The sequence below is a fragment of the Protopterus annectens genome, chromosome 12.part0, assembly GCF_019279795.1.
Source record: "Protopterus annectens isolate FY-2018-M chromosome 12.part0, PAN1.0, whole genome shotgun sequence".
Lineage (NCBI taxonomy): Eukaryota > Metazoa > Chordata > Ceratodontiformes > Protopteridae > Protopterus > Protopterus annectens.
The window spans coordinates 455,114,328-455,133,292 of record NC_056746.1 but is presented as its reverse complement, the minus strand read 5'-3'; the positions used below and the strand labels follow the sequence as shown (position 1 = coordinate 455,133,292).

At 37.0% G+C, this 18,965-nt stretch overlaps 1 protein-coding gene across 1 annotated transcript in view; it reads left to right on the top strand.

The window, feature by feature from the left end:
* IQCE (IQ motif containing E) overlaps positions 1 to 18,965 on the top strand; it is a 2,620,731-nt gene that overhangs the window by 1,293,296 nt on the left and 1,308,470 nt on the right. Inside the window, exon 14 of the mRNA XM_044089561.1 lies at positions 17,404 to 17,594. Coding sequence (XP_043945496.1) covers positions 17,404 to 17,594 — 191 coding nt within the window. The remainder of the gene's footprint in view (positions 1 to 17,403; positions 17,595 to 18,965) is intronic.

The following is an 18,965-nucleotide window of genomic DNA, read 5'->3' as shown; positions in this document are numbered from 1 at the left end:
TTATCAAAGGTTAAAGTATTGCAGGCAAATGAGAATCGTACAGGATAAGAAGGGCAGTAATTCCTAAATGATAAAGAGAAAATAAGGGAATATTGTATAATGTACATGAATTTAGAAAGGTTGCTGTTAAGCAAGTATTTTTGATAACAACTCCATAGCACAAAAACTGTTAATACAAAATCTTATGCAACAGAAAATGAAAGTGGTGTTGCCAAACATAAGAAGCATGTTGCAAGAAAAATAACTTGAGATCTTACATAGGTGTTCATAGGTAGGTACTAGGCTATCGGCCCAAGAGCCTACGTAAGCCTAGCCAGCAAGGTACCATAGCTTACGCCACCCAAGAAAGTTATTTTCCTGTGCCACTGTCCAGCAGAGACACAGAAGTGATCCCCGGGGTGTATTTCCTATTTCCCATCCACTCATCAAGATTTTTCTTGAAGAGTGCTAATGAAGAACTTTGCTTGACATAGACGGGTAGCTTGTCCCAGAGTATAGGAAGTCTCTGAGACAGGAATCTATCCCTCCAGCATGTCCTGTTTATTGTGGTGACAAGGTTTAGGTCCCTAGAGCGTGTAGCTTGGAGGTATTGGGATTTCTTTAGGTGTAGCATGTCCAACAGCTCTGGGTTTGACATAGCTTTATATGTTAGGCAGAGATCACCTCGGAGTAGGCGATATGCTAGGGAGTAAAGCTGGAGTTTTTTGAGGCAGTCAGTGTAGGGCATTTGTTTGAGGCCAGTAATCCTCTTTGTGAGGTACTTCTGTGGCCTTTCCAGCTGCTGCAGATGTCTTGTGAGGTACATTTCAAAAGGGGCATTGTACACTATAATGGGTCTAATGAGTGACGAGTAGAGGGGAATAGTGACCTCTTTTTTCCTGGATGAGAACCCTTTTATGATGAGCTGTGCCATGTAGAAGGACTTCCTGACTACTGTGGCGATGTGACTATCAATGCAGAGACTACTGTCCACCTGGGTCCCAAGGTCTCTTATCACGCATTCGGTGTTAAGTAGACTGCTGCCTATGTGGTAGTTCATGGGTACAGAGTTTTTACCAAAGGGGATGACACTGCACTTTTTGGCATTGAGCTTGAGGCCATGGCTCTGACACCAGGCATCTGTCTCAGTGAGGCCCTTCTTATACCAGTTATAGCCTGGTAGTGCAGGGGTGCTGTCTGGAGCCTTGAACCAGGTCTCAGTCAATGCACAGATATCAATGTTCTCCATTTTAAGGAGTGTCTCGAGTGAGTGCATTTTGAGATTTAGACTTCTAGCATTGAGTAGCATTACCTTCAGTTTTTGTTTGCCTGTTCCTGTTATGGTGGTGAATTTGTTATTTGAACCCTGCCTAAAAAAGGCACTATAGGGGCAGCAAGAGCCTTAGCCAGTATTTGGAATCCCAGGGGAAGGTCATCTGTGGAAGAGCATCGTGGTCTGTCAACCATGTCATCCCAAGCAGACAGATACTGGATCCCCTTAGAATGACAGCAGAAGCTTAACCAATTGTTGAAGTCAATCATTTTGTCCTTGTACTGCGGTATAATTCTGGGCGATGGCAGAATGCTACTCAGGGCTAGGGTCATACCTGCCTGGGCTACATGATCAGAGAGCTCTTCCATGTCTCTTTTCATGTAGTCCAGGGAGGTACATCTCAGGTCATTCACACCAACATGGACAATGACAGAGTCATATTTGTACTTGGTGTGGAGTGACCTGAGTGCGTGGTTTATGTGGTGGATCCTGGCACCCAACAGGCAGCTGACAGTAACTTTCTCCTTGTCTAGCCTGGTAAGTGGGATATCAGTGTGCTTGACTATAGAGTCACCTATGACTAGTGTGTTGGGTATGTTGTTTTGCCTTATTGGCTGGGGTTGAGTGGCACACTGAGTCTGTGGGCTATGTGTCATTTAGGTTGTGTTGGCAGATGGAGGTTGCGATTCCTAAGATCTCCCCCTCTTAAACTCTCAGGAATGATCTCTAGCACAAGGAATTTAAAATTATGTTCCTGTCCATGGCACATAATATGCTTAGCAAGGGCATTGGTGTCTTTCTTGTTTCTAATGTCTCTCTGATGTTCCAGCACCCTGTCTTTGAGTTGTCTGTTAATCATGCCTACATAAAAAGCATGGCAGAAAGTGCAGTAACTAAAATAAACAGTGTTCTTAGTCATGCAATCAGCATAAAAGTTTGTGTCTATTTTAAAGTGCATGTAAGTAGGACTAGAGTGTATAAACTTGCAGGCTGTGCAATTCCTGCATTTAAAAGTACCATGCCTCTCTGACTGTAAAGAGGGGGAGATCTTAGGAATCGCACAGAATCTGCAGAACAAAAATGGATTCTGTCTCTTAATGCTGATAAAATACCAGGTCTTAATGAAGTTGTCTCTCTTAAGCCGTTTTTAAAAGCTAGACCTCTCAAACACTGAGTATAGGATTGCTTTCTGTACATATTTTTTATATATATTTTTTATCTTTTTTATATCTTTCATTTGCCTGCTTTCTTGTTGTGACATTTTTCTCTTAGATAATCGATGTTTTTATCACTGCTTTAATCGACTAATTAACTTATGGTATTTAACTGCATTTGTTACTAGTTAGAACAGTCTGATGAAGCGGTGAGAGCACACCGTGAAAGCGCTTACTCTCTTTTGTGTGCATTAAAGTTTATTGTTTTACCTTCAGCTGTGTTAGCTTCGGTACTTTTTTGTTTTTCTTGGTTTTTGACAGAGTACTCTGTAGGGAAATTTTAAAGTTTGTCAACTCATTACATTCCCAAAACCTATGTTCTCAGTTAACTATTTCTTTCTAATAACACCTTCAATGTTTGTCATCTGCCAGAGGAAAAATGCTTTGCAGTCTGCTTGAGGTATAAAATACCTATGCAAATACTTCTGAGCAAAGATACTAAATCTTTTAGACTATGCTTCATACTTGGGAGCCATATATATGTCTTCCATTGTTTCCTTGTGAAGTGCTTATCCAGTCTCTCTTCCCAATCATTTCTAACCTCCGATTGATTCCTGTAGTTATTGTGCAATATTTTATATGCCTACTAATTTTCCCTTTTTTTAAATAACAGCTTTAATTCTGGAATCATCTGAAAAGTCTATCAGAGGACATCTTTCACTTAGGATTCCCCTATCCCTTTCTGTTTGCCTATACTCTGATATCAATCCTTGATAGAGAAGGCAGTCTTGTTAGCATCTTCCCACTCTATTACCTTTCCTTCTCTAGTTATTTGCTCAAAATACCTTGGTTCCTTTGTCAGTTTCCTCCAATAAATTCCATTCCCTTCTTGCCTGTTATCTGTACTTCTAATTGCACCAGACTCTCCTTTCTCCATTTTCATGTCGGCTTAGTTCTTAAAATACTTTCTGCCAGAAGCATAGCTGTTTCAACCAGCATCCTGGGCCAGTACTATGAACCAGCACCCCACCACCCTCACTTCATTTTAATAACCATATTGTAAGTCATCAGCTTATTGAAGTTAGATCTACTCCACCATTCACAAGCTCTTCAATTGAAGATCTAAAAAAACTCCAAAATGGATGTTCCTTTTACTGACACACCATCCAGTGGCCAGATATCCAACACAATACCCCACTCTTGTCCCAGCCATTCAGGTCCCATTGTGTAGCTCCTCTAAAATATCCCTTCAGATCAGGAAGTCCTAAACCACATTGTTCTATTAGAAGGATCATCTTATCGCACTTGACCCTTGCCATCTTCCCCTCCTTCAACTCTTTGTTATTTACTGTCCACAACTTCTCCACTGGTTGATACAAATATGCCTGACTTGTATATAAAACTAAAGGGACTAAAAACATTTTCATTGCTTGTTATCTTGCTATCCATATCCATAAATGAGCTTCCAGTTTCTCTCTTTTTGTATTATCTTTTGTTTAGTCTCTTCACAAATGTCCTTATTAACCCATACCTAACACTAAATACTTAATTTTATCATGTCATCATAAAATAGGTTTTGCTTAACCATCTCTTGTATGCCTAAGTAGTTCACAGCTATAGCCTTTGTTTTGTCTTCATTCATTTTTTATCTTGAAAAGATATGAAACTGTTTCAGAATGTTCCACAACACTGAGGTGTAATTTTCTGATTTCATCAGGTACAAAATAATATTGTTGGCAAATAGGACAACATTTCTTAATTAACATACCAATTTTATCCTTGAATTTCTGATTCCCTTATTTTCCTTGTTGGTGGCTGTAAATATAATGCAAATAACAAAGAGGAAAGAGGAGTCCCCTACCTGGTTCCTCAATTCAGATACAACTTATCAGAGAAAGACGAACCCTCCAACTTTAATTCTTGCCTCTGATCCATCATATATCCTCGTAATTAACCTTGTTATTGTATCAGGGAATGCAAATGTGTCTATTGCCCTTCTCATAAAATCCCAGCTTACTCAAGGCCCACCAACAACTGCAGAATTTTCTTGTATTCTTCTCCCCCGGGTCATCATTTTTCTATTAACATTGTCAAATGTTTGCATCCCCTCCACAAAACCACATTGATTCATGTCTATCAGTTTTGCAACAAATTTGCTATTCATTTAGCTATTATAAATATAAATGCTTTATAATCATGGTTTAAAATTCAAATGGGCCTGTATGAAGCAAATTGGATAGCTCATTATCTTTATGTATTACAGCCACCACAGCTTTCTTCCAGGATGTTGGTGCTTCCCCTCCTTTAGAATACTGTTAACCAAAACCTTCCAGATCTTTATCACTTTATTTCCTCCTAACTTCCAAACTTCCACAGGAATGCCATCTATTCCTGGAGATATTCCTGCAGATTGATTATACATTACTGTTTTTATCTCATCTCTTCCTTTCTTATCTGTTAATTCTTGAGCCTCATCTACCTCTAAACTTGGCACACCTAAGTCATCCATAAATATATTCATTTGTGCTTTTCCTTGATTTTCATATTCCTCTGCTTTATACATATTTTCATAAAATTTCCAAAATATCTCTAATATGTCTACAGAATCTCTGGTTATGTTTCTTGTTATAGGTTCCCTAAGTTTAGCAACAACACTTTCTAGTTTCTATTGCCTACGTTCTTGTGCTAAAAGCAGTCTTTCTAAACTGTTGCATATTATCCAGATACTCCCTTATTTTCTCTTTAGCACTCTGCATTTTTATCTCTACTTGTTCTGTGAGATCCCTCCTTATTATGCAGTACTTTAACCTTTGTCAGCCCCTCTAAATAATTATTGTTCATTCTTAACCATATCTTTTTATTTTATTTCTATCCTGTTTTTAAATTCCACTTTTATGTTATCCCACTCAGTAGCTTTAACATCTAAAGAAATTTCTATCTTTCCTAATAACTCTCAAAAACTCTCTACTATCCATGCCTTAAACCCTCTTTTTTTAACAGGCAGGTTGGGAAGCACCAGTATCTCATCTGTACTTCATTAACCTGTATTTTTATTGTAGTTGTTATTGGTGCATGATCTGAAATAGTTATTTGATGTGTGTTGAAGCTTTCAGTTAAATATACATGTTTTTGTGAAATATAATTTCTGTTTAGTCTAGCCCAGTTATTGTACCTTGGGGAATAATATGCAAGTTCTGTCTGAGTTCTTAATACTGAATTCACATCTTTCATACTAAACAATTTCATAAATTTCTTCAGAAATCTACCCTGTTTTGTTATATTTTCTTCTTCCCAGATACATCCCCCCATTGCAAATCAAGTTCCATTCCTCACCTATAAGCAATATTCCTTGCTGAAAACTGATTATTTCTTCCAATTTTTTTAAGCTCAATAATTGCCATTTTAGGTGTAATATTAACACATGCCAGCATAATCTTCCTACCTTGCCAGTAGGCCCTTACTGCCACAAATCTACCATTACTGTCTTTTTTCCTTGTATATCACTATTAGAGCTCCTCTAGCAATGAGTGTAAGTACTCCCCTTTTCCTTTTTCCTTGATACTCTGCTCAGTATCCTTCCTGAAATCCATTCTTTATCAAATTTGCACATTCCTTTCTTTCCAAGTGTGTCTCCTGTACCACAACTATTTGCACTAAACATTTCTTTATATAATTTAATATTCTTTTTTTGTCTATACCTGTGAGGCCATTCATGTTCCAAAATAATATGGTTAGTATAGCCATTATGATAAGAATTTTTTATTCCCACCCATTATAGATGACAACTTTTTTAAAATGTCTGCTTCCAGCTTTTTGTGTTGCATGCACTCTCTAATGTTTGACAGGTTGATCTTTTATACGATTGTTTTTGTCATCTCCATTTGAACCTATGTCACATTTTACAAGACTTTTTGTTGTAACAACCCCCCCCAAAAAAGAATGCACCTCCAGAACACCCCAATAACCTATTAATATAAAACAAACACACAAAACCACGTTCATCTTCAAATAATGAAGTTTAACCTTCCTGATAGGAACAATTGTCCCAAATCCACAGCTGCCCACACAGGCAAACCTGATCTAAAAATAAGGTTGTCCATGCTAAGTCTCATGTTACATTCTGTGCTCTTACCTACACTTATTGTTTTCTGCTCTTCTCTTGTCTTTATTCCCCTCCCAGATGTGACAACTTGTGTATTTTCAGAAAACATTAACTTTTAGCCTTAAGAAAAAGTGCACTGGCTCTCTTTAAATAAAACTAAACTATATACTGTTCTAGTAAATGCATTTAGTTTCCATAAAAGCTGCTATTTCTCATTCACTTCCAATAAGTTCAAACTTTATCTTTTTACTGAACAGGTTGCCTTGTACCTTTTAATTTTACATTTCTCTCAGTGACCAGTATCCAGACCTCACAATTTATTACCATGGAAACATAAAAACAAACTGCCAGAGTTCTCTACTGGCATTGAACATTTATGTCCTTATTACATTGTGGTCTTTCATTTTTAAAACCCACTTGCATTCACAAAAAACATCATTATAATAAGCCAAGTGAAAGAAAATATTTCAGTTCTACATACATTATAATCAGTGCACTTTTACACCCCAACAGCCCAAGATTTACAACCTGTTGATTTAAATGTGCACTTATACAGCTTTTCTTCTTTTTACATTGTAATGCATCATTTCTTAAAATTAAAAAAAGAGAGAAAAAAGCACCTGTTTAGTATCTTTATCGCATACAACAGTCACTGAAAATACTTTACTTTATAACATGAAATTTATATTATAAAATGTTTTAAAGAAATTTATTTATTTATTTAACATTTGTTTACTGGGAAATTCTGACTTAGAATGAGCCACTTTTCATAGAAGACCCGGGAAGAAACACTCCAGATCCATGTCTTTTTAACGTGGGAGGAAACCAGAGCACCCAGAGAAAACCCACACGAATGCAGGGAGGACAAGCAGACTCCACCAGAAGGCACCCCAGCTGAGAATCGAACCAGAGAGCCTCTTGCTGCGAAGCAACGTTAATCGCTGCACCACTGCACCGTCAAAATACTATTAAGAATAAACATTTTTATTTATGATTACTTTTTCTCTCTTTCTCACTGTCTTCTTTTGTTTTTCCTTTTGTTATCCTTCCAAGTATTAATGACATGACATGGGGTATATGCCTGTCAGTCCCCAAACAAGTTTAACAGAGTTAACAAAAATCCAGTCTTTCTCATACAATTTTTCTTGTAAAGCCATATTTCACAAATATGATTGATGCTTTTTAGGCTCACACTTATTCATTAATTTCACTGTTGCTGGTCTTCTTTCCTTTTATCTCCATCTCACATACTCAGACTCCAATTCAAGTCCAAGGTACTCGCAGTTCTTCTAGTCAACTCTTGTCCTTTTTTCTGTCGCTCATGCATTTTCATTTTGAACATTGGAAAATGTTTCACTGGCAAAGTCTCTCTATGAGCCTTACCATCAGAAAAATGAGAAGCAGAGTTCCCTTCTGTTTGATGGCTGACCCCTTCTTGGACAACACTTTGTATTTTCCCCATTAGTCTGTTCTGCATCAAAAAATGATTTTGATCTTGCAGGAAAAATATTCTGAACAGTTCAATACAGCAGCTTGAATCTCACACCTGCCTCTCAACATTCTTTGATTGCTGGGATAGATTTGCTTATCTTCTGCCTGGTGCACAGTACACAATCATTTTCCATAAACAATCTGTCTGTATTTTCGAGACTGCGGTGGTGGTGCTGCGGTAGCATTGTCGCCTCACAGTAAGACGTTGTCCTGTTCGATTCTCAGCTAGAGCTTCTTCTCTGTAGAGACATGTGTGAATGGGCGTACCTTCGTTGAAGGTTGTGCATCAGGGCTGGCAACTTGGCACGTAAAAATCTACTGCCAATTATTAGCGGACTGGAGTTCCACTGTGGCGACCCCTAACCGGGAAAAGCTGAAAGACACAACAACTCTGTCTGTATTTTATCTTTTTATATTTTGTCCATCTGCTGTCCATCTGTCCATCTCTTTTGTCAGGGTCAGTTCTTTTTGCTGGTATGATTGCATCTTCACTAATACAGGTCTTGGCTGCTTTCTCATGACCAGGCTTGGAGCATACACAAGATGCACCTTTTCAGTTAACAAATCCTGCTGTGGAATACCAGTACATTTACTTATTTGTGCTTTCATGAAATTAATACAGTCTGTTCTTTCCAGTTTCTCTGGTACAGCATAAAATCCTAGGTTTTCTCTCTGTGCTTTGTCCTCTAAGGCTACCATTTTTTGAAACTGGTTTTCTTAAGCAGTCTTATACTGTGCCAGCCTTTTCTTCATTTTGACATCTAATTTTTGCAGTTGTATCAGTTCATCTGAATAGCTGTTTAAAGTGTCTTCCTTTTTTTCCATCCTTTTTGTTGTTTCAGTTATTTTAATCAACTCTGAACATATTTGACTTATTTTTCCTGTGAATTACTAGACACCATCACTTATACCAAAGCTGGAGCTTGAACTGCTTTTTGCTGACTGCAGGATTCTTCCCAGTCAGTATTTTCTCTTCAGCTTTTCTAGTTTATCTTTCAGGCTTTCTAAGTTTCTTCTTTGCTGGTATCCAGGCAATGCAGTTACTAGCCAATAACTTAATTTTACTAAAACAGGCAGAATTGCTTGCCTGTATCAATCATTTTCTTTTTTCATACTGGATGAACTGAGATTAAGCTGTTGATCAGTATGCACCCATATTGAAAAGCCCACTGACTTGAGGTGCTTAACATGCAAAATAGTTTTACTGATTGCTCTGACCTCTGCAAGAAAGGTGTCCAAGTTGCAAGCTCTTATCACAAGTCAATCCTATCTCATTTTCCATAGGGATATGGTTTCTCTGAGAAATAATCTTTTTTTTTTAATGCCTAAAGTTGTAGCCAAGTTTACTTTAAGCCAAAGTGTCTACCTCTTTGTTTTCTTTCTTGAACCTAAAAATGAGGAAGAAAAGATATTCCATACCTTGGATGTCCACTAACAACTCGGGTACTATCTTGACAGAACTAAATCTTTCAGATCTTCAGACCAGTTGTTTATTTCTTGTGAAGGTAAGAAAAAGGGACAACCTTTGTCAAAATGTACTATTCCCAAATGGTTGTTTAAGGCTATTACATTTTGTTTTGCTCACCATAACAAAACTTTTCCAGGGAAGGTCAAGGCCCACTCCAGCAGGACCTTGGCTTGGCTTCATCTATGGCTTTTTGGAAAGGGTTGGATTCTAGAAGTATTTTAAAAGCTGCTTCTTGGTCCTGTGTACATATTTCTTTCAGAGCACTATATGCCAGAGTGTAGGGATTTATTTTTTTGTTGCTCCTAGCATTGTCCTTTCAGGGCTCAGCCTTCATCTCTGTGCTTGTAGGAAAGCTGTGAAGGGCTCTGCACCCAAACTTGTCTTCTAGACAGCTCAGCTCTAGCTGCTTGAGAGTTTGGGCTATAGAAGGTACATGCCATGAAGGTTTGAAAACTGGCTGGCTGTTATATCTTTGGCAGGATATAACTCGTATGGAGAAGGTTACTGCAGCAGTGATCATTCAAACATCTACTGTTATGCTAAATTCTACTTACACAGCAGTATTTTTTATTCCCATCCTAATCATCCTGTAACCACTCTTCCTCCTCCTCTTGGATCACTTAAGTTCTATGTAAGGTAAAAGAAAAAAACTTCCTTAATTTGTGAGCTGTTCCTTTTTTGCTCTTCCAAATGTAGGCTTGTCCTACTTTGAGCTTAAATATAAAGCAAAAAGGCAGAGAGAGAGTATGATTGACATCCAACCTCTTCATCCAGGCATTGCATGTGTTCACAGTTGCAGTTTCATTTAACACTAGCCTTTATCTTTTTTTTCTGCTTCAGCAATGTAGTCACCTGTACCATCCATTAGATACAACAGCAGGGGTCAAGAAGATTCTACATTTCCGTATACTATCCTTCTTAAAGCAACATAATTGTAAACATCTTCCTGACCATGAAGCAGAGTAACCCCAAGTGGCACATACTTTAGATACCTGCTGCAGTCAAATTTATTTCCATATCTGGATGACTTGACAGGACTAAATAAATCCTTTCAAAGAGTTAGGAACCCCAAAACGCCATGCTATTTGGGCTCATTGCAGTTCATAATGGATTATCTCAGTCCATGATTAATAAACTATTATTTCAAAATCTAATATTCCCCTTACTGCCATACAGTAAAGTGGTATAGACGAACTGTGAAGTATTTAGTGTGGAAACTTTAATACAGGCAATACCACCAAATCACCACATTCTTGGTCAATGGGTCCTTAGATGGTGGTGCAGCAGATGCATTAGGATGCATCTGAAGAAGGTATACCACAAGGTGATGTTCCGAAACATTTTGTAGGAGACACATGAAAGCCAAGTTAGGACTGCACAGGAAGAGAAAAAGTAAGAAACAGAGAGCTAAGAGGATGTTAAGTAATCTAAGGGAAGAATGACTTGTTTTAATAGAAATAGATAAACGTATAAAGATATATGAAAATGAAATTATAGAAGTTAAATAAGACCAAAAACAGAAAGTGAGACTGTTAAGGGAAATTCATGTGATATAACAGAAATAAATTGCAGATGCTACTGTCCTGCTAGACTTTTACTTACACTTTTTCATGTGATATAACAGAAATAAATTGCAGATGGTACTGTCCTGCTAGACTAGTAATAGTGTTACTACAAAAATGCAAAGTAACAAAGGAAAGGAAGGAGAGAAGTAAAATGCCACCATGGATGTGTTGAACAGATAAAGCTGTGAAACAACTAAGATGAGAAGTATTAGTGTTAGAAGATTACAGAAAAAGAAGGGGGTCATCAAAAATTCTTGTAAAGCTAGAGCTGGTAAAAGCAACACACAGTATCAAAACACATCAAGGTTTATTATTCAGAATCTCAGTAAGAAATTACAAATATATTCAGTGCAAACAGAAAACTTACATGGTACACAGACAAATAAATAAAAAAAAAAAAATACAAAACGAGCAATTCATTGATAACCTGAATTTTTTTTTTTATAGAATTGGGATGGATACAAAGTGAAAGCAATAGTACTACCAAAAAAGCAGAAATCACTACACTTTGGAAAAGTATTTATATAGCCCTGCCTGAATATAACAAAGATCGTGAATGGCTTGAAGTGTTAAAGCACAAGCAGCTCTGACATAGTGGATATGAATTACGGGATCAAGTAACAGTCAGGGAAATTAAGACAAAGCTAAGAAATGCTCCTAACTAGAAAACCTGGGTCCAGATGCTAAAGGTATAAACTTTTTTTACACAAAAGTTTAGCTCAGAGTAAAAATGATTTGTATACATATCACAAACCGACACCAGCTGGGTTAACATGTAGAAAAATCATACTCCTTCTTAAGAGATGAACTAGCAAGTCATTCTGAAAACTGTATACCAATACCTTGCCTTCTAATAATTTGTCTATTTTATATATAGGAAATTATGCAGACAGAGTTAATAGTTATTTAGAACAAAAAGGTAACAAAAAAATCATATGCAAGAAAGAATTCACTTTTGTTAAACAAAGTCATAATAGAGATCTGTAAGAAGGGGTGGAATCTAAGTTTACCATGGACAGACTACAAAAAAAGCATTTGACATTATCCTAACTTCATGGATTTTAGAGTGCTTACAGATGATCAAAATTTGATGCATGAATGGCAAAGGAGAGGTGAATTTTAACCAAAAGATGAAGGACTATTTATTTATTTATTTATTGACTACTGGGAAAGTTTAACTGGGTAGAAGCCAATTTTCAGCGTAGGCACGAGGAGAAAAGTACCAAATTATTACAAAACATTTTAAGAACAATAATGTTACAATCTTCAAAAATAAATCAAAAACATCTACAGTTTAAATAATTATAGCAAATTGGTTGTTGTGTCTTTCGGCTTTTCCCGGTTAGGGGTCGCCACAGCGGAACTACGGTCCACTAATGATTGGTAGTTGATTTTTACGTGCCGAGTTACCAGCCCTGACGCACAACCTTCAATGAAGGTATGCCCATTCACGCATGTCTCCACGCAGAAGACGCTCTAGCTGAGAATCGAACCGGACAGCGTCTTACTGTGAGGTGACAATTTTACCGCAGCACCACCACCGCGGGTGATAATATAAAAAACATTGGTTAAGAATTTGTGCAAGTTATATGGCAATCATTTAATATTTATAAAAATTTTAGACTGTTTTTACAGAAATTAAAGATAAGTTAGTCTAACACAAACAGGAACTGCAATATGAAGTGAGGGTAAATAGGCCTATGGTATATTTACAGAGAAAGTCAGGGAAGAGAATTTGATAAAAGTAAAGAAGTAAGTGAAGAAGAGAGAGAAAGGAGGTAGGAGGAATGAACATGTACTTGTTCAAATTTAGAGATATATTTTATCCTGGTTTTGAGGAAGAAGAGAGGCAGATTTTTAGCTAAGAAGTGACCTGATGGATATAGGTAAGAGGTTCCAGGCCTTAACAACCTTGTACGAGTATAGACAATGCCCAGCAGATTTGATAGGTTTGTAGGCAGACAGGAGTTTTTGGTCATTAGCTCATAATGACCGACTGGGAACATAGTTTTTTAGTTCTGGACAGGCGGATGGATGCTGAATAATTTTATAGGTGGTAAGAAGCTGTGTATATGTTATTTGCTGATACACTTCTAACCAATTTAGGCTTTTTAGTGCTGGACAGTGGTGGATTCTGAAAGGGTATTTGCTGCAAATTTAGAGCAACTTTGTTGTAGCATTGTTCAAGTTTTAATTTTTGTGAAGCCTGGATGTTTGTAAGGATGGGAGTGCCATAAAGAACTGTGGGGAAGAGATAAGTAGTGGCAAGTATAGTTTTAGTTGCATTGGTGAGAACGTTTTTGGATCTGTTAGTTTTTGATGAGTTTTTCTTATGCAATTTTTGTATATGTAGGTCAAATGTAAGCTTATCATCCACCATCAGCACTAATAATTTGCTATGAGAAGTGACTTCAGTGGTTGTATTATCAAGAGAGAGGACATTAAATTTTGTTTTTTCATGAGAGGGTTTGTGAGGAAAAAGTAATAGTTTGGTCTTTTTTGGGTTGAACATGAGTTGTGAGTTACAAAGCCATGTTTCAGTGGCTGTTAAAGCTTCCTGGGTAATCTTTTGGAGCTGTACCATGTTGTCAGATGTGCAAATGAGAGTGAAATCATCTGTGTGTTATATTAGTGTGGCCTATTGTGTAAATGTATAGATAGCGTTGGTGAAAATGTTAGAGGAGGGGACCAAGGATAGAGCCTTGTGGTACAGCGGTGGTAACTGGGAGGTAAGGAGTGGGCATTGGATTCCATTTTACTGACTGATACCTATTGGAAAGGTAGCTTTTGAACCACAGAAGGGCAGACTGAGAGAGACCTAGTGAGGACATTTGAAGTAGAGATTTGCTGTGACAAACTGTATTAAAGGCTTTAGACAAGTCTAGAGATAAGAAAGAGACTAGTTTTCCATTATCTCTAGCTTTATTGACATTATTTGTATAAGTTGGAAGGGCAGTGCTAGTACTATGGGAAGTACAGAATCCATATTGTGTAGTGGATAGGAGTTCTTCCTGCAGGAGATAGTCTAGCAATTATTTTTGAATACATTTAAGTATTTTGGCAAGGGGAGATAAGATTGCTATTAATGTCTGTTGAATGTTCTCCTTTGTGCATTTGTGCAGAGGAATAATGGGTGACTTTTTCTAGAGAGAGGGAGCATGGGATTCCTGGATTGACCTATTTATAAGGATTGAGACATGATAGACAGTGCTATTGGCTTCTATTTTTAGGCACTTGCATGGAAGATCATTAGCTGAAGAACAGCATGGTTTAGGTTTGTTTAAGAGTAGTTTTATATAGGATTTGTGCACAGGTTTGAAAGTGAAAATGGTTGTGGTGATATGTGACTTTTGGGCAGGGTTGGGATTAGATGTTGAGGAATCCTTGGTTTGACATGCTATACTATGTATAAAATAAGAGATGAACTGTTTTTTTGCAGTTTCAAGTGGCAAGTTCTCAGAAGAGAGGTTTGGGTTGAATTTTTTGCAGGGATGTAAGATTTCTTTAATGGATGTCCAACATCTTTTAGGGTTGTGTTTAGTATTATTCTGAAAGTTATTATAGTATACTTTTGCCTTTATTTATTTGCTTTTTAGTATGATTGCAAAGCATTCTAAAGTTTTCAAGATATTGAGGTGATTAATCATGGCAGCTCAAGATAGTGGGCTACATATACATTGCTTTACAAAATCTATAGAAAATGTGGGACATAAAATGCAGGTTCTGTAGTGTAGAACTAGAAACTGTTGCACATCTTATTGCAAGGTTTGATGTATTCATGACTAAAGGTCTGTATACTGAAAGACATAGCAATGTGAGAAGACTATCGCATTGGGGATTGTGTAAACACTGCAACATAGAGGTAGCTGAAAAGCATTGGAAATATGATCCACAAAGAATTACTCAAAATAAATACATTCTGAAAATATGGGATCATCCACTAACAATTAGGAAAGCAGAAACAAAAAAAAAACAGATACAGTAATCAAAGAAAAAAGAGCAAAAGTATCACTAATCATTGAAATAGCTGTATCTTATTATTATAGTGTCATGCATACTGAGAGACACACAAAGTCTTAAAATACCAATGAGTATATGCAGAAACTAAAGCAATATAGGATAAAGACACCCAGATAGTTCTTACTGCAGTAGGAGTAACATGGATAATAATAAAAAAGAATATTCAAGCATTTTAAATATGCCATTGATACAGATAAATCTGTATGTCCTGCAGAAGGAAGAAATTCTAGTTCTATTGCAGGTGCTGAGAAGAACACTCTTTACAACCATCAAAGACTGAAGCAATACTAATTTCATGAACTCTAATTGTACCCTGACTCTGGAATGGGGTCCATTCCTGTCATGGTGTACGAAACCCAAAACATTTTGAGAAATTAAAAGAGGAAAACCATGCAGTAAAGCTTTACTGTTCTCACTATAACCTTCATTCCCTCTATATTCCTATGTCAGATTTCTTACATCCATTTTGCTGTTATCAAGTTTTTATCTGTCATAGTTTTAATATTTTGTTCACAAATAATATTGATTCTTATACTAGTTAGCAATTACCAGGAAAAATTTATACTGTAAACACTGTACAGTTATTTATGTGTCATTTACCTAAGATTTTAGAAAATGCAGACAGAGAAATCTGTTAACTTTATTTAAATATAAATTTTAAAAATGTAATCAGATGTTGTCTTTTCCATCCATTCCTAAATGGAAGGGTTTCGGATCTGACTTTGGCCACTTCAAAGCTTTGGATCTGGTGCTCAAGCTCCTCCACTACCCATAATTCCCATGGATAGAATTAGTTATCTCAGATCTCATTTGCTGCCTTCAAGTGCTGATGGATCTATGGTACCCGGGCATTCTCATGATAGAAACGTTTTCAGATAAGGTTTATTAAAATAATTTTTCAGATAAGTGTCTTACTCCTTTTTTACCTCCCTCTGCCATTAAAAAAAAAACAAACTTCTTTAATATGTTTTCTTTAATGTTAGGCAGTTTTTCCTATTTATAAAAATACATAACTTCTACATATTCATGGTTATCTTAACAACTTTGTTTTTTTTTTCTCTAATATTACCTTTAGACAATATTGTTGTTGAAGTTATTGTTGCTACTATAAATATCATTGTTTTTCTCCTTCAAGAGAATTTCACAGGATGTTCATATTGATCACTGCTGTAATAGCCTTAGCTACCAAGGATATAACAGCTGTCGCATTCCAAAGCTTCAGGGCACCTTCCATGCACTCAAACTGTCAGATGAGCTGACTAAAAAACAGGTTTGAGCGAGAAGTCCTTCTGAGCTTTACTGCCACCAAAGAGTACGATCCACTGAGGCTTTTAAGGCTCGATGGTCAGCTTGTGCTTTCATTGGCTGAGAAGATAACTTCCCTTTGAAGAAAAAAACTTCCATTTTCTTATTTTTGACTGATGTTTTATTACTTTCTTTTTCAGGAAAGTTAATTAAAAGCTAGGAGTGTTGTGTTTTAATTATTTGTCTTGAGACTGTAATGTTCTTTTAGATGGAGCACTCACTGTTCGGTCATTTTAAAAATAGTATTATCTAACTGATAAAATGTTTTCTGAGGAGAAATTATGTTTATTTTAAGTTTATAGGTTGTCATAATGTTTGAAAGAACCTTTACCATGTTTTGTTTTTGTCAAAAAAAATTAACTTTTGTGGATTAGTAGTTTTACTGGCATTGTTGCTTGTTTTCCCCAGGACAGAGGCACTATGTTTAACTTGACAATGGAACATATTGTCAGTCCCACAGTCTGTCCTTCTTCCAGCTACAAAAAAAAAAAAAGTTAAGCAAACAGCCTTTGCCACCACAGCAAGCTAGCAATTTGCCTCAGCTGCAGGTGGGTGACCCTGCTGTGGCCATTTGTTGTACCCCACACCAGTCATCTTTTACCCAGATCCCTCTTGTGTTGCTGTTTATACATACATATTTGCCTTTAGCTAAGAGGCAGGAATTCAGGATTCTTGCCCTGGTGAGTGCATAAACTGAGATTTTTTTTTCCAAGTCATTGAGCAAGGACCCAACTTATCTACTAACCAAACAACTGCTAGTAGAATCGTCACACTTGGATATGTTTGTGTGGTGCACTTAATTCAGAGTGAAAATTGTCTGCAGTTTTGGAGGAGAGAGTTGAAGAACTTCAAACATTTCTAATTACAGAGGGGCATAAGCAAGACTGAAATCGTCAGCATATGCATAAATAGTAAGTAGTATTTCTAAAATAAGAAAACGTTATATGAGACCAAGGGATGACCACATCAGACACAGTTTGAATAATTATGTACCTAAAGAGAGAATTGGTTCTAAAACTTTCTTTTCTTTTTGTTTTTATTGCCAGAAACAGGAGGAGAAGAAACCAAAGTCATCTTTACATCTGCCTCAGAACAATGATGGACACCCACAACCAGTTCATCCATCCCCAAATCCTGAGAAGTCAGAGTCTGAAGAGGAGTGTAAACGTCTCAAAGAGCTGCTGAAGAAAGTGAAGGAAGATCGAAGTGAACTGCAAACACAGCTTGGCAAGAAAGAGTAAGTCCAGTCTGTATTCTGTTGTATTTAATACATAATACAGTCTTACTTTATGGAGGGGTATTGCAGCAGTCAGAACATTATGAGTTTATAAAGCCCTTTGTTTGTCTGAATTTTCCCAGCAGTACCTGACTATCCTGAGTATAAGTGATCTTTACATCTGATGTTATCAGTTTTCATGTGTTCCTCACCATGTGGGTTTGGATCCAATCCTCAGATCTGACTGGGCCACTTTTTACAGCTTGTGGATACTGCAAACTGTTGAGCTCCTACCTAACGCATAATGCTGTATTCCCCCTCCCATACCTCAGATCTCATTTGCCACCTTTGCGTACAGACATGGTCACTGTCAGCTCTCGAGCATTTAGTGGGTGATAAAAGTTGGGTCTATATTAGATCAGCGAATGCTTAAACAAGCGAACGCTGATTGTTCAACCTTATTTTAGCCAATGTTCAAAATATCGAAGCAACAGAAACCCAAATTTTTTTCTAGGGAAAGAATTTGGTTGTCTGTTTCTGTTGCTTTGGTATTTTCAGTGCTGTGGTGGAAAGTTACGGGTCAGATTCAGGTAAGTGTGTGATTGTATGGATGTGAGTGTTAGGTAAGTTAGGGTTAGGGCTCGGGTTAGGTATGTGTGCGATTGTGTGGACATGAGGGTTAAGGTGGGTTTAGGTGAGTTAGGGTTAGGGAGCGGGTGAGGTGAGTGTGCGAAAGTGACGGACCTTAGGTTAGGGTTTGGGTTAAGGTAAGTGGATAGTTAGTGGTGTGTGCATAGTTTAGTGTAGGGTTAGGTGTCAGATTTTAGGTGTATGTGTGTGGATTTCTGTTTGTTTGGTGAGCTTGTGTTGTGTGTATATGTTTTGGATCAGCGATTTTTTTTCCCTAGGAAATAAATCACTGATCTGACAGTTCGAGATTGTAAGCTTTCGCTTACATAAGGTCGATCAATCAGCGTTCGCTTTTTTAAGCGTTCGCTGATCTAATATAGATCCATAAAAGTTTACTGTTATAACTTTCTCATATATTTTCTATTTTATACTTCTTTAAATTTAGTCTAAGCTAACCTTCTTTATCCCTACATATTTTTTGCTTATCTTAATACCATTGTTGGTAGTTTTTCCCCAACTTTCTCTTTTACGGTTACGGTAATTCCTCCTATAATTGTTAGTAGTTTCTTTTCTTTTCTGACTTTAAAAAAAACTTTTATTGTCTTTTATTAGTTTACAGGTATAATTTCTGATGAACCTTCAGGTTTCAAAAAATGAAAAGAGCGTGATCCCTTTGTCTGATGCCCATGACTCTTGTGTCTGTTGTTTGGGCCCTGTCCATTTAAAGGTCCCTTGCGACATGTGCAAGTTCTTTAATCATAT